Below are 12,847 nucleotides of genomic sequence, written 5' to 3'. Positions count from 1 at the left end.
GTATGTATGTATATCGATGTGTGTATTGCTCTCTACAGCTACCAGAGAAGATGTTCTAATGGAGGTGGGGGCCAGTCTCTACTGTGACTGCAGTGGCAGGACCAGAGGAAATGGCGTAAGCTGAGACAGGGGAGATTCAAATATCAGCAATTTTTTCCACTGTTCAGATGGGCAGCCGTTGGAATAGGTTGCTTGGGGAGGAGATGGAGTCACCATCCCTGGGGGTGTTTTAAGAGGCGGTTTGGATTTTTGGACTGGATGAACGTAAAGGTCTCTTCCAAACCCCATGATTATACGATTCTATAGAATAATGTATATTTACATATATAAAAGTCAGTGCTCTAATTATATAAAAAGGTCATATAGAAATAGATGAACCACTTTTCACCTGTCAAACAGCGGCTTGAGGCATGGAATCGCAATTTTTAACAAAGCCACTTGTTGGAAATCGGCATCCTAGGCCAAACAGGTGAGGGACCCGCCCCGTGTTCAGACGCTGAACAGACTGGACGCAGAGAAGACGGGATTTGCACCGTGAGGAAACAAACTCTGCCTTCCTCTGCGTGTTTGTACCCCAGAGGCGGCGTTACCTCAGCCCGGCGAGCCGCTCCCGTTCCCCGCGGGGGCACGCGCGGTCCGCCGGGGCGGGGCGCGGCGCGAGCCGCTGACTCACCGGAGACGGGCACCGGTCCCACCAACCGGGAGGCGCGGCGGGCGCCGCGCGGGCGCGGATTGGCCGCGGCGGGCGGGCGGGGGCGGTGCCGGCGGTGGCGGGCCGGTTCGGACGGCGGGCCGTTGCCGCGCTCCGCCAGCCGCGGCCGTTGGGAGCGCGCGGCGCCGCGCGGCCCGGGCGGGGCGGGATTAGGGGCTTCTCCCCGCTAAATCCTGCGCTGCCGGGAGGCCGCGGCCTTAGCGCTCAGCCCCGCTCCTCCCCCCGCGGCGCCCTGCTGGCCGAGCCCAGCTAAGCCGCGCTAATCGCAGGCGCCCAGCTCGGCCGGGGCCGCCGGGCTTGGGCCCTATCGCGGGCAGCGCTCCCCCCTGCCCATCGCCCTTCCTCGCGGCCATGGAGCCGCCGCGGCCGCGTTACTGCGCCCCGTCCTCGCCGCCGGGTCGCGGCGGGCGGGAGAACAAGGCGATCCGTCGGAAGGGCCCGCCGGGGAGCGGGAGCGCCGGGGGCCCCGAGGAGGCGGCGGACAGCAGGAAGCCCAAATTCGTAAGTACGAGCCGTCCCGCGGCGGGGGTGCCCGCGGAGTGGGGCCTGGCGGGCCTGTGCCGAGCGGGCCCGGCCGTGCGGCGACACCCTCGTCCCCTCCGGGGTGAGTCACTGCCTGGGGCCCGCCGAGACCGGGGCACTGAGTGGGAATACGTGGCGCCGTCAAGTTCAGCTGGGCTTCGAATGCTGATCCCGGCTGGTCCAGCTCGCCTCTTGCTTTCCCGTGTGAAAGGATGCAGCAAGTTTTCAAGTCACTCCCGAGCGCTTCATTACAAAGGTTCATTGCCTTTACTTGCTGCGTGACAGCTGTGGTTGCAAGGAGAGTAGAACAGACTTCCAGCTCTTAAACGGTGTTACTTCTAATAGGACTGCGGTGTTTGTTTTGTTGTTGTTGGTTTTGTTTTTTGGTGGGTTTGTTTTGTTGGTTTTTTAAATTTTTTTCTTAATTTTTGTTTTGTCTTTTTTTTGTGGTTTTCTTTTTTTTTTAAACTTTAGTGATATAAACTGTACAGTGTAAAAACGGTCTTTGAATTCAAAGGACATAGTAAGCTTCTCTTCTGTAGTCTTGCTTTTACAAGCTTTTGGCTAGCACACCAAGAAGCTGGGAAACCAGTTTTTGTGTGGACATGATGAAAATTCCAAGCATTAGAGTTGAGACCAACATATATTCTACAGGCCTTGTATCCACAGAATCAATTGGGTTGGAAAAGACCTCTGGAATCATCGAGCCTTACCTATTACCAAACACCACCATGTCAACTAGATCATGGCACCAAGTGCCCTGTTGAGTCTTTCCTTAAAACTTTCAGGGATGGTGACTCCACCTCCTCCCTGGGCAGCCCATTCCAATGTCTAATCACCATTTCTGTGAAGAAATTCCTCAGTATGTCCAGCCTGAACTTCCCGTGGTGTAGTTTGAGACTGTGTTCTCTTATCCTGTCGCTGGTTGCGAGGGAGAAGGGGCTGAACTCATCTGAATACAATCTTCTTTCAGGGAGTATCTGCCACATGTAGAGGAGATGCACCCCGTGCTCATATTTAGGTGTTGCATGTTGACCTTTGTTCGGCTGTCCCTGGTCTCACCTGCTCTAAAATTCATTGCATAGTTACAAAAGAGATACCATAGCACTTATATTAGACTCTTGATTCTAAGGTGTATTTATGAAATGTCCAGTACTTGAGTGTCTGGCACTTGTGCACAGGTTCAAAAAATTTAGCCAATAAGCAGTATCAAACAGGCTGGCCAGACCTGTTCTGGAAGGTCACAACTTGCTCCTGGAATATTCCTGTTTGCTGCAATCTTTTTGTATTGTGGCTGCAGAGATTGCTGTTTGAACCATGTCCCTGTGCCTTTTTCTGCATGTTAGAATGGGCATAAATGAAACTGTGACCAAGAGCTATTTGCTTGGCTTCGTAAATGGCTGTGTATCTATCCTCTGGGGACATGTGCATTTTAGTCATGCAGGTGACATGGCCCCTCACTTGATGAGGCTTTCAAAAGGGCTCATGGTTGTTCATGAGCCTGTATTTCTGTAGTAGGAGTTCCTGTATTCTGAGTTAGATGTACAGGAGGAATAGCAACAAGATATTCTCAAGAGGTCAAAACAACAAAAAGGACTTTACTGGCAACCTCAGAAAATCAAAGACCTTTGGTAAAAGGTTTAGTGCAACATTCAATCAACATAAAATACATCTCAAAGCATTAACTTAGCCCATTTGACTTGGCAAACTTTAAGCTCGTTTTGATTTTAAGTTACTCAAAAATTCTAAGAAGAAGTAATTAGAAGAAAAAGGAGAGGAAGACACAAAAGATATAAAAAAAGGACACATACAGATACCAGCTGCTGGGTTCCAGCAGTGCTCAGCTGATAGAAATTCCAAGAGGAGGTGAGGTAAAGACATGTGCTTGTCTTGTGTTCAGCTTTAAATACCCCTTGGCCTTCCGGGGCCTCTTCCCCCAGGTGGGAATTCTGTTTGTTTGGCCACTCAGGAGCTGGGTTAGGGGCTCCAGAGGCCAGGTGTGGAGCATTGCCTCCTCCGTGCCAGGAATTGGCAGCCGGTGTGGGGCTGGGATACCCCAGGAGTGGGGCGTGTGTGCAGAGCAGGGCACCACCTCACCAAGCCAAGGCCCAGCCAGCCCCTTGCCTCACACAAACATGTACCCCAAAATGTCTCGTGGCACCAGATCCTCCCAGTCTCTCACAACATGCTTTAGTATATGATCTGTGAGGAGAAACCCGTGTGGTCTGGCCACTGTAAAAGATTGGATAGTGTTGTTGCTGTATGAGTTGAGGGTTGGATTATTCCTTTAGTGAGAGACAAGGATTTTTGTGTGTTTGCAACTGACAAGAGCTCTGGGTCAAGAGGTTTTACTTACTACCAGTACTTTAACTGCCAAGTTCTTATGCAGATATCGCAATGGTTTTCATCTTTTCCTATAATTATGTGCTAAAACAGAAGTAGTGTGTTGCCGTCATATTCAGTTTTGCTAATCATGTGTTTAAATGGCAGTACAATGGCTTATAGGGAGTAGAACGTGGATAGAAATGTGATAAAAGCCATTGAGGCTTTTTTTTCTTACATGAAATCTCATCTTTTCAGTGAAAGAAGGCCTTTTCTGTGGTGCAGGTGAGCTTGTTGGGCATATGTCTAGGCTTCCCAGGCTATGCAAGGGTGATTTTAAAAATGTTTCAATATAGGTATCAGCAGACTGTTTATTTAAGGTCATGGTGTTGAGGTCACAGCTACAGAAAATAAAGGGGGTTGAATTTGGGGTTCTGACTCAATTTTATAGGGTATATAATAATCTTGTAGGCAGGTGTGAATTTTGATTTTTTTTTTTTTAGTTTGGCCTCTTCCTGTTCCCCTGCCCAGTTTCTCTTTAAGCAGGGATTAGATGCAAATGTCCTTAATTCATGAGAGTGCTTTGTCAAACTGCAATTTTCAAAAGCACCACAGTCCTAACAATAGTCCTATTTTTCATCTTTAAATAATGTCTTAAAGCAAAGATTTTATCCTTGAATGTTGATAGGGGCTGAAGAACTATGGATTGAACATGGATTGTATTCTAGGTGTGCCATTGGCTCACTGGCTGACCTTACTGCTCTCTACAACTGCCTGGAAGGAGGCTGTAGTGAGATGGAGGTCTGTGTCCTCACCTAAGTAACAAGTGACAGAACAAGAGGAAAGGGCCTCAAGTTGCGCCACGATAGGTTTAGATTAACCTGGGTATTAAATAAACTTTCTTTGCTGAAAGTGTGGTCAAACACTGGAAGAGGCTGCCCAGAGAAGTGGTTGAGTCACCATCTTGTAAGGTGTTGAAAAGATGTGTAGGTGTGGCACTTAAAGACGTGGTTTAGTGATGGACTTGGCAGTGTTTGGTTTATGGTTGGGACTTGATGATCTTAGAGGTATTTTTCAACTTGACTTCTTTGCATCTAACTCTTTCTGTAATACATCTTCAATGTAATTTTAATATTAAATTAGTTTTGTGTCCAAATGTGTAAAGCCTGGCTCTCATGCCTTTGGGCCCTCTGTAATCCAGTCTTAGATTTAGCTTATGCCCTTTTCTCTGTTTGGGGTACTTAGAGTGCCATACCTCATGTTACCTCAGTTTTATTTTTATCTGTGTATGTTTGTCAAATTAAAGTAGCTGTTAGATTTATTGACCTCAAGTAATACAGATTATGTGAGTGTAATATTTCTCAGTGTTCAAGGTTTGAAAATAAGTTCCATCTTGGACCTTCCAGTCAATGCAACATATTGATCTGTTATAGCAGATATGCTAATCTGAAAAATAATTTGATTTCCTGACAAACCTTGAGGTGAAATTGGATTGCTTATTGACAAAGGTGACATCATTAACGTGCACCTCCTCTTTTTTCTTCTTTCTAAAGAAAATTTTTTTAACTGAGGAAAATACGGTTTTAAAAAACCCACTGCATATGAGGGATGGAGGGATGAGAAAGAGGCATTGGAATTAGCCACTATAACTGTTTAGCCCTGTCAAATGAGGCCTTGAAGGACTCTTTTTGAATAAACTAGCTTCTCAGAAGAAGTGAATGAGTTTTAAGCCTCAGTTCTCTCGGTTCTTTTGCAGAATAATTTTAAAAACTTTTTTTGAAGGAGTGATGGTTCATTTTGAAGCACATACCAGCATGGCTTTGTTCAACAGGTCCAAGTTTTTAGAGGAGTGGGACTTTTAAAAGGCTAAAAGAACTTCTGTGGTACTGTGGTGCTTCAGCTTATTGAAAGCTCCTTGTGGTTTAGGACCTTATAAAAAGAGGAAATCTACAGAAGGATGGCTGATACTTCACCTGTTCTCTATGTATACATTGACTGAGCAAGAAACCTCCGAAATCTGCTTGGGCAGGGTGGGGCAAAAAGCAACTGTTTGCCACTTGCTCTCCTTGATTCCCCCCCACCTTAGAAATGTTTGGAAAACATTACAGCGAGTGCTATATTATGTGACTTCCAGCTGAACTTTACAGATGCTACATATTGTAGACACTGGTCCTCGAGAGATCAACTTCAATTTCTAGCTCAAATTAAAGGTGTTTCTATCAATTCAGTATACCGTTGACCTGACTTCAGTGACTTTCAGGTTATGTTTTTGATTAAGTTCTTTATGAAATTTATGAGTCAAGAAGGGTTTGTTTACACCAATCTATTAAAAATAGACAAATTAACAGTTGCATTTAACAGTGTCTATAAATCAAAGAAAGATGTAGTTAAGAGGAAAAGTACTTCCATTTCTCTGGCATAGAGTAGAAAGGTAAGACCAATCTGTGTCAATATCTTTAATTACAAAGTGACTGAATTATTGCTGCAGTTATGCTGCAGTGTAAGACCTTGAATCTAAATTAGTCTTTTAAAGAAATGATTGCTGAACAGATGTTAGCTAAAACACTTTATCGCAGCTTTGTAAAATTGTAAATTCTTCATGCTGTTATTTTTGTTGGCATGAATTAACACTGTGGGTTATGATACTAAATTTTAGTGCTGTGTTCCAGCACTTTGTTATGTGATCTTACCTGTAAGCACCAATTTTGAGTTTAACTCATCAATGCCTAAAGAATATCACTGTGTAGAACCTGTAATGTTAAGGTAGTTTTGCTTCTGATTGCTTTTCAGACTGCTTTTCAAGCAGCAGAGACAGAGTGTGTGATAAAGCCATTATCTAAATGCTGAAGTAGTATATTGGAAATTAAAGGCAAGAAATGCTGTGCAGTTTGTAAATTGCATTTTCAGACTGAGGTAGCAAAATTACTGAGGGAATAATGTTACAAAGGAGATCCTAAAGTGATAGCATTTTCTGTAATCATCCAATTAACTTTTCTGTGAGTCTACAGGTTTCCTTCAGTCCTTGATTTGGTCTTCTACTTGTGTTTCTGGTGGAGAATGTGCTTTGGGGGAAAAACAGCTAGTGTTGAATCTTTTTTTGGTGATAATATTAATGGCCATGCATTCTTGCTCACTTTTGAATTTACAAAGGTGCAGAGGGGATTATGTGATTATATGAACATCCCTAGTCTTGTCTTGTTTCAGTGTTCAGGCATAAGTTAGCTGGTTCTTCTAAAGCTCATCTTGCTTAAGCCTTCCTTTTTTCCATTTTTTTTTTCCATAGGCACATGCAGGCTGGAAACTCTTTTTAATTTATCAAAGAACCTATACATGTGCATGGTGATTTGGAGGGGGTGTTATAAGTGGGTTTGTTTCTTTGTTTTTATATGTAAAAAAGGCAAAATGAATATCCCAAAAGATCCAGACTGTGGTTTTTAATTTTTTTTTTTTGTAAATTGAAGTACTTCAAGGTGGGGGAGTTGGTGGTTGGAGTTCATGCATGTTGAAATTGTTGTTTAGTTGCCTGACATCCTGCTATGTTGCATGCCTAAAACCCCCTCTCATATTGGCAGGGGTGTATGGCACTATGCTTGTCTGTCTTCTACTTCCATTTATGATCAAAAAATCATATTTTGTTGGTCTTTCTGTCATACTAACAATGCCCATCCCTGCCAGGCATGATCTGATTTTAAGTACCAGACAATCTGTGTTTAAACTATCTGCTTTCAGAAAGTTAGATGAGCAACATTACTTTGTGCTTGTGCCATGTGAAAACACCATTTGTGGAGAATGTAGATGCTGCCCCTTTGGTGGAGTGCCAAAACTCTTAGATGATACAGACTATACTCAGTATTGTACTAGGCTAGTCTTCATTGGTTCCAGGCCACACTGACCTATAGTGCTGGTGGGAAAAATGCTGAAGACATGGCATCAGAGTCCTATGTGAGGTGTCATTCTCCTGAATTCTGCTCCTGTTCGCCTGAATTGCTTGTACCACACCTATAGAGAGTTTTGTCTATAAATATGCATATGTAAAGGCAGGGAAAGAGATGTAATGACACAAAAGATCGGACTAGTACTGTTGATCCAGTTAAGTAGGATTTGTCTTTGCTTTGCTTCGCTGTCTCTACCTGGACTTGCCCGGGGTAATTATATAGGCAATCCCTCAAGTTATTACATTCTATCTAGCAGATGAACTTCAAGTATGTACTGCTGTTTGGATGTGCAATATAAGATCATCATCTTGTGTGTTGATACCTGGGCAACAAGATAATATTGCCCCATCACCCTCCCTGGTTCGCCCCCTCCTTCCTTCCTTGCTTTGGATGCCAAGGCAAGGAGATAGTGCTTGAGTTATGCAAAAAACTGTAGCTATGCAGAGAGAAGTAGTTACTTTGTAACAGGGTATGGGAATGAAGCACTTTTTGGAAATCAGCAAATTTAGCAGAACAAGCTAACTGCAAAAAGCTCACCGCTGGCTGTTTGAGAAGAGAAGCTTCTAGAGCATGCGCATAGACAGAGGTGAAAAGTTCACGCCTGAGGAAGACTTCTGAGCCTTCATCCAAAACGACCACCAGGAGGCTGATGACCTCCTTGTTCAGAAACCACGCATGTGCTACAAGAGCTTACGTAATCATGTAATTAGAAAACATGTTACAATGTGAAGGTTAGGAAAGTATAATGTGCACATTAAGTTGAAAAAGTATAAAAGCTTGTACAGTGCTAAGAATGGAAGAGTGAGTTTGTGGTGGAGCTATCCCACTCACTCCTGGTGTTGAATAAAAATATACCTGCTCTATAGGCCTTATGCTGTGGAGTATAGTTTTCTTGCCTAGTTTTCAGGCATAGGTATTACAATATTCTTTACTGTGAATGTATATGAAGCCAAATAGTATTTGACTTCCTTTAGCTGCATGGTGTGAAAGTTGCCTCGCACCTGTCTTCATCATGTGCAACCTTTTCAAGAGACAGTACTCTTTCTGTCTCGGGAGCTGTCATCTTGTTGCTGTGCTTGTGTTGTGAAATTCAGCCGTTGTATCCTGTTGTACCTTTCAGCTTCTGTTTAAGACTCTCACTATCCTTGGAGTTTTGCCAGCTCATCAAGAGCACTGTACCACATGTATGTGTATAGCCTCTGTCTTATGACACTGGTTATTTAACAGTATACCTGAGGGACATCATCTCCCATAAGGGGTAATTCTGTCAGATTGCTTGCTTTCTTCAAAAATTATATACCTGTGCATTTCTTTCTCATTGGACTTAGCTTTAAGTGAACTAATTCTACTCAATTGCAAAACAATATGACCTCTTCCTCCATGTACTAGACTTAAAACTAAGGTACACTGAGGAGTCCAATTTTAAAATTTAGTTTATGAAAGTGTTTGTATATCTGAAGACTATCTGAAGACTAAGTCATAGTGTTCTGCTTTTCTAACTGTAGGTGCAACTGACAAATCTCTCCTTCTGAACTGTCCTACTTAATTCTTTAATCTCTTCGTGCTTTCATATATCTCTGACTAGAAAACACAATGTCAGCATACTTAAAATATTGGTAATTTGTTTTTCAGTTTCGCATATCTACTTTCTACATGATGAACAGACCAGAGGAATACTTGTACATAGCTCCTATCCTTTCAGATCAATAGTTTTGTTATTGTGGAATAGTTCATGGAAGGCTCAGAATAGCATAGAAATATTTTCATCCATTGTGAAGCAGTATTCTGTAAAATTACTTAATTTTTTAGCAGTGACTGAATATTATAGGAATATTACTTATCATATATATTTACTTGAGGCCCTGTGTTTAAGGCAACCTGTTCACTTGAGCAGAATGTGTCTTTTGTGAAGTGGTATATCTGAGCCTGAAAGTAGAAATACGTCCCTGAGATAATAAAGCACTCCAGCCTCTACCTGGTATTTACCTGACTCCTAGTCTAGTTATTTTTACCCTTACTAGAAATATGTTTGTTTCCTATGGCCTGTCAAGAATAAAAATATGCTCTTGTTCTTGAGCCACAGCACTCCTCTATATGCAATACTATTAAAAGATCCAGTGTGGGAAGTTTCGTTGTTGTGGTTGTTGTTGTTAAAAGCACATGTAATGTTCAGCATCTCTGTATCCTTGAATGCTATAGAAGACCAGTAAAGCTGTCAACTGATTTTACTTTTTACAGCCTTCTCAGAAGAGAAGGACTTGGTGAGGGAGAGGGGAAAAAGGAGAACCCAGTTCTGTTTTAACAAACTCCTCTGACTGAAAAGCATTATAACCTAAAATTAACTAAATAAGTCTTTAGAGGTGTCTTACAGCAGGTCATTCAGCCTTTTGAGTGCTGAAAGGGCTGAACATTAGGTTGTAGTTTGCATGGAATTTCTTCTCCTTTATAAAGTCTCTCAATATGTCACCAGTGTTGATACTTGATACTGGTTAAGTAGATTCTTACTGGAGAACCTGCTTTTAGCACTTGCCTTCAAACTAGACTCCACAACTTTTTATGAAAGAAATGCTGATTTTTTAGACTTCTGTACTCTAGGTATCCAGTAAGATGAAGACTTTGAGAGAAGGCTCATATCTGTATGTTGAGTTTGTTATACCATTATGGTATCCTTAATTGGTTGTGTAGTAGTCTCTTTTCACTAATTAGTCAGATGACTTGGGTCAGTGAGATGTTCTGATATACAAAATGGGAAGATTTTCACTCGTTATCATAGTAAATTGTACTGCTGAATTTCATGACTTAAATGAAAAATGAAATACTGGCTTGAGCTATCCCACTAACTTCTGTCTTTCTCAAAGAACAAAACCTGAATCTGAAATTGCCTGCTTACCTGCATGATGATGGTGTCTTGTACAGAGCAATTGCAAACCATCCAACATCTGTTCTTAAGTGGAAATGAACCTGATGTGGTTGCTTTCCTGCATTTTTTTAGTGGAATGTACATGAGTTTGACTTGAACCTTGAATTTCCACTCAAAGCATAGAATGCAGGTGGTTTTCATTCTAAGCAGATTATGTAATCTCCTGCCATGTTAGAGGAGCTCCACGATAGTATTTGTGCATTGCTTAAGGCTTAGTGATTTAAGTCATCTGTATGAAAAAGGAATACATTTTCATGTTCTTCTCTATCTAACTACAGTGTCAGACCATATGTTAGTGTTTTCTCTTGCAGTTCTGCTCACTTAAGGACAGAAGTATTATACCAAACCTTGCTAAATGCAAAGTCATGAGCTTTTGCAAATCACACCAGTTAACACTTTTACTGTCTTTGCAGATATTTAGCAGACTGGGAAAAGCAAGTAATAAATCCCAGTACTATAGCAGTGTGTGAGACAGAAGTCTGATCTAACCCTGTGGCAGGAGAACACCAGTGAGAAGGCTGGGATACAGATCTTCAGTCTCCTGGCTGGATTGGAATAGTTGTTCATTTATTACAAATCCTCACCTATTAGAACATGGAATGGAATTATCCTAAAGGTTCAGTAGTGACCTAGCACCTTTTTTAACATTTTTTTTGTTAGTAGAACATAGTGTCTCACTGAATACTGTGTTTCCTTGCACCTAATTTGTCTTTTATTGTTAACTTCATAACCATTCATCAGACACTTCTTCCTCAGTTTCTTGACAGTATTCAGATTACAGCTATTGTGTGATAATATTTGACTTAACACATATTGTTTTTTAATTCTGAGGGATGAGCCAGAGAAGATGTCAGAAGTAATGGTGACAGTCATAGAACCATTATAGTTGGAAGCCTCTGAGATCATCATAATTAACCTAACACCACCACTTTCACTGCCAAACTTAAGTGTTATGTCTCTGCATGCCTTTTGAACACTTCCAGGGATGTTGATTCCACACTTCCCTGGGCAGCCTGCTCCAATGCCTGGCTACCCTTTCAGTGAATAAATTTTTCCCAATATCCAAGCTAACCTCAAGTGGTTCAACTTGAGGTGATTTCCTCTTGTTCTATTGCTTGTTAACTGAGAGAATAGACTGATTCCCACCTTGCTATCACCTCCTTTCAGGTTGTAGAGTGTGATAGCCAATTATTGTTGACTTGGTGAAGAGTTTCCAAATCTGGTTAAATAGGATATACTTGTTGACTGTTGCTGTACCTGTTGCGAAGCTGTGCACACTAGGCAGAGAGGGGAGTCTAACAGAAGGGTGTCTACCTCAATAAGTTTGTGACTTCACATCCTTGACATTTTCCTGTTTAGTGTGTTCTCAACCTCGTAAAAATGATACATGGGATTCCTGCAACACTGACTCATCAGTCACCAGTGTTCTGTGCTGCTGTTTGGTTTTGTGTAAGAGCTGTACATCCTAGCACTTGCTGTGTTTGTAAATATGCTCTGGAGAGCAAATGTTGGTTCAGAAACTGCTGTTTTGAGTAATCTATAGATTTTTGGATGTTACTATTATTAAATGCTTAGTTCAGTTTCTGCTCGCAAGTTCATGTTCTGCTTGCATTACTCGCATTACACAAAGGCATTACTTGAGACTATTCAACAGTGTGAGTAATTTGAGTGCTGCAGCTTAATGGATAGTTTGGAACTCTTGAGGAACTCTGTGTTCTTTTATTGAGTTTGAAATCTCTGGATGATTTTTGTTGGTGTCCCCACAGCCATCTTGAGAAGACAAGTCTTCTAGCTGAATTTTGCGCAGGTCATCTGTATATTTAACTATAAAGCTTAATTTAGTTATGAAATATAATCAAACACAACTTGTTTCAAGCTGTGCGTGTTTCACAGTGTTTTAATATTCTGTTGGAGGATCAAATGGAAGATTTTAAAAATCTATATAACTTGCTGTGTACCAGCAAGGTACAACTTTCCAAGAAACTTGGTTCATTTCAAGTGTCAGGATTCAACACTGTTTAACTTGCATGTGATTTTGGATAAAAGTAACTATAACTGAGCTTATTTTTTTTTTTTACTGAACAATTTTGACATGACTGCTTTCCTGTTTGATTTACAGCACTTAAATATCAAGACACTGACAGATGATGTGGTAAGACAACTTAAGTTTTGCTTTGGCTGGGCTAAGCAAATAACCTTACTGCTAATGCAATAAAAATAACCTTGCTAATACAAGAAACTATCTTAACTTTGAGGATAATTTAGTTAATTGGCAAAGTCTCACTGAACTGGTAATTAGCTGTAACATAATCAGTATGAGTAGCAAAAATGTATGGATGGCTTTGAAGTGTGCTCTAATCACAGCTAAATGAGCCTGACACAGGTAATTGTGCCAATCTACATGCAGTATAGTTAAGCTATCTGTGATGTTTAATA

At 41.7% G+C, this 12,847-nt stretch overlaps 1 protein-coding gene across 4 annotated transcripts in view; it reads left to right on the top strand.

Annotated features, from left to right (window-relative positions):
- The first annotated feature begins 789 nt into the window (after nt 1-789).
- The window catches only part of DIAPH3 (diaphanous related formin 3), a 204,823-nt gene continuing 192,765 nt past the window's right edge, over nt 790-12,847 (top strand). For 2 of the 4 annotated variants that reach the window (XM_038131457.1, XM_038131466.1), the window contains exons 1-2: nt 1,064-1,213; nt 12,531-12,563. In XM_038131457.1, the coding sequence (XP_037987385.1) occupies nt 1,064-1,213; nt 12,531-12,563 (183 nt within the window). Of the gene's footprint in view, nt 1,214-12,530; nt 12,564-12,847 lie in introns of all 4 variants that reach the window. The other 2 variants (XM_038131481.1, XM_038131473.1) reach the window with 2 other exon arrangements.

This window comes from Motacilla alba, chromosome 1 (assembly GCF_015832195.1).
Source record: "Motacilla alba alba isolate MOTALB_02 chromosome 1, Motacilla_alba_V1.0_pri, whole genome shotgun sequence".
Taxonomy (NCBI): Eukaryota; Metazoa; Chordata; class Aves; order Passeriformes; family Motacillidae; genus Motacilla; species Motacilla alba.
The sequence above is the reverse complement of the archived record's forward strand: the minus strand, read 5'-3'. Positions and strand labels throughout refer to the sequence as shown.